The sequence below is a fragment of the Tupaia chinensis genome, unplaced genomic scaffold, assembly GCF_000334495.1.
Source record: "Tupaia chinensis unplaced genomic scaffold, TupChi_1.0 Scaffold000165_2, whole genome shotgun sequence".
Taxonomy (NCBI): Eukaryota; Metazoa; Chordata; class Mammalia; order Scandentia; family Tupaiidae; genus Tupaia; species Tupaia belangeri.
In genome coordinates this window covers 473522-476559 of record NW_006159640.1, presented here as the reverse complement: position 1 = coordinate 476559, position 3038 = coordinate 473522, and the positions used below count along the sequence as shown (strand labels likewise).

Sequence of the window (3038 nt, the reverse complement as noted above, 5' to 3'; positions counted from 1 at the left end):
GGCCAAAGGCCCTAAGGAAAAAAAATTTTAAAAAAAAAAAAAAAAAAAAAGAGAGAGAGAGAGGGAGATAGACCGATGGACAGACAACCTCAATAGATTCTTCATGCCACTATCCTTCCCCCAGCCCAGCTCAAATCTTGGCACACCCCTGGCCACAGCAAGCTTATCACAGTAGACCCAGGGACCCAGAGACTTCCCATGTGACTTTTCTCATATTTTATATCACACTAAAAACAAAGTGAAACAAAACAAAACAAAACAACCCCAGTACCTATAGAGATCAGAATCTGGGAACAAATAGTGTTCACTGTATATTTTTAAGGTCATTTTATAAAAGAATTTGCTTATTTTTTATATGTAAAATTTTCTAATTTATTTATTTTTTTAGATTTCTCAGTGAAAAGGCTTCTTTATAGCATTTAAAATTAGAAACTAGAATGGTCAGTACCTCATTACCTATTAGTTTTAAAATATTATTTTCCCTGTATGATAAGGTTTTTGAGGTACATTTATAAGAAATTATAAAAATGAATGAAATCACCTTTTACCTTAACATGTTTATCATATGGCAAAATATGTAAAATATATTAAAAAATACCAAAGGGGTGAAAATGAATAAATTGTGATGTGCTAGAGGATTTGATAATTTTGTACTTTTATTTTTGCAAGTATTATACAATGACAATAAATTGCATAAAACGTGATATACTCTCAGACCAGCAGGTGACATGGAGTTTAAGATGGCTGGATGACACATGACTGACTTCATGGAACAAGCCTCAGACCCAGTAGCTTCAAAATTATTCTGGCACATACTTTCTCTTTCTGTATCTCTCTCTCTCTGTCAAGTGCCCTACAGCAAACTAAAAACAAACAAAAACACTTACAAATAATGAGACTGGGTCTAATAAAATACCTCCACACAGTGGGTGGTTATTAAATATTTCCTGGGACGAGCAGGTGAAGTAGTGGTTAAGATGCTGGACTCCCACATGGCCTATTGCAGGTCCTGCCCCAGACCCAGTGACTAGAAAATCATGCTGAGTGTGTGTGTGCATGGGTACCTGAAATCCTGAAAGGAGACTGGAGGAGGAATTGCAGTGTGGACATCACCCCCTTGGGGGGTGATTCTCACTTTCCTTCTCTTTCTCTCTTTCCAGGGAGGACACATGCCCTATGGCAAAAATCTAATAAGTAAATAAATTCTCTTTCCAGGAAAGACACATGTCCTATGGCAAAAAACCTAATAAATAAATAAATACTGAATAGTTGAATCTCTTACTAATTAATAAATATGATGATTTATCAGTAAACCAAGTAACTTATCAATAAACAAATTTATTTGCCATAATGATAACAATCATTTCTATCCCTCAATCAGATTAAACCCAAAATATTTAAAAGAAAATGTTTGCACAGCACCTTGAGTTTCATCATGGAATCTTGACATAACTTGTCTCCCCGAGCTGCAGACACTTCATCAATCCCGATCAGTTTGGCTTTGTAGCGGACCCCTTCACCTTTAAACCTCTTTATCAAAGTGGCTTCACTGCGATCCTGACCTACAACAGAGAAAAGCATATCTAGAGATATAGTTGTTCAAGCCCCATCATCTTTAAGTATCTAAAGCTCCAAGATTTGCTGTCTCCCCAAAAGCATATGAAAAAAAAATCTTTAAAATATCTTACCATAAGAGAAATGCAAATCAAAACCACATGACATAGCACTTAACCCTAGTAAGAATGGCTTGATGAAGAAAATAAAAAATGACAAATGCTAGTGATGCTGTGGAGAAAAGCAAACCCTCCTATGCTGCTGGTTGGAATGTACATTGGTACAGCTACTATGGAGGGGAAAAATGGAGGCTCCTGAAAAACCGACAAATAGAACTTTTATTTGACCCAGCAATCCCTTTCCTTGATATTTACCCAAAGGACAGAAAAATATTCAGTTGTAAAGACATTTGCACATCCATGTTCATTGCGGCATTATTCACAATAGCTAAGACATGCAATCAACCCAAGTGCCCAAGAATGGACACCTGGATTTTAACAATGTGGCACATGTGCACTATGGAATATTGCTCAGCCTTAAGAAATAATGAGATCCTATGATTTGATACAAACTAGATGAAATAGAAGATTTAATGTTGAAGTAACCTAGGCTATGAAAGACAAACACTGTATGTCCCTGCTCAAAATATACCAAGTGTCCTCACACTACGATAGAAATTGAGAGACCCGAAGATATACTGGTAGGAAAAACAAGACATTATAGGGGAGGGGAGTGGATAGTAACAGTGGGTGGGTGGGAGTTATGGAGAAAGTACTTCACAGATGTAACAATGTAAAGTTCTCCAATGGAAATGATGATAATATCTTGATTTGATGTAATGTAACACGTGTTTAAAGACCTATATTGTATTGCATGGATATGTCAAACAATTAAATGTGAAGAAGAAATTTTTTTTTGTATAGCATGGATATGTACAACAATTAAATGTGAAGAAGAAATTTTTTTTTCCTGCACAATTAAAACACTTCTGAATATTAATAGCAAAAACTAGGAAAAATACCTTTTTTTTTGAACATTGTACTCTTAGTACTTAAAGGATTGATTTTATTTAAAATATAAAAAAATTAAAAAAATTCGATTTCTGCTTTCACCTACATTCCAGGAAAGCAAAAACACAGGGTGCAGGAAAAAAGAATAGTAATATTCCTAGATGCAAATTCACCCCAATGGGGCAGTAAGATAAATCAAATAACCTGTGTAAAGCATCCATTCAGTGTTTGATACACAGCAGGTATTCAACAAATGATAATCATCTGCTAAGAGTTCATGTCTGAAATTCTTGTTAGAATACTATTACACTGAGTCCCTGACATTTCCAACTTTTAATAATACTCAGGCCAAGATCCAGCACTTCTGACACCCAATTCCATGAGCTATTTTACAGTGAGACACCAGAAGAATTGTCTGGTATCAAGTACTGACCCAGGAATAATTATTATTTTAAAAAATATATTATGATACTA

The 3038-nt window shown here is 35.1% G+C and overlaps 1 protein-coding gene across 1 annotated transcript in view; it reads right to left on the bottom strand.

The window, feature by feature from the left end:
• Positions 1–3038, bottom strand: part of DAB1 (DAB adaptor protein 1) — a gene marked incomplete in the record, with an annotated part of 348250 nt that overhangs the window by 171667 nt on the left and 173545 nt on the right. Inside the window, 1 exon segment of the mRNA XM_027770885.1 lies at positions 1423–1562. Within this exon segment, the coding sequence (XP_027626686.1) occupies positions 1423–1562 (140 nt within the window).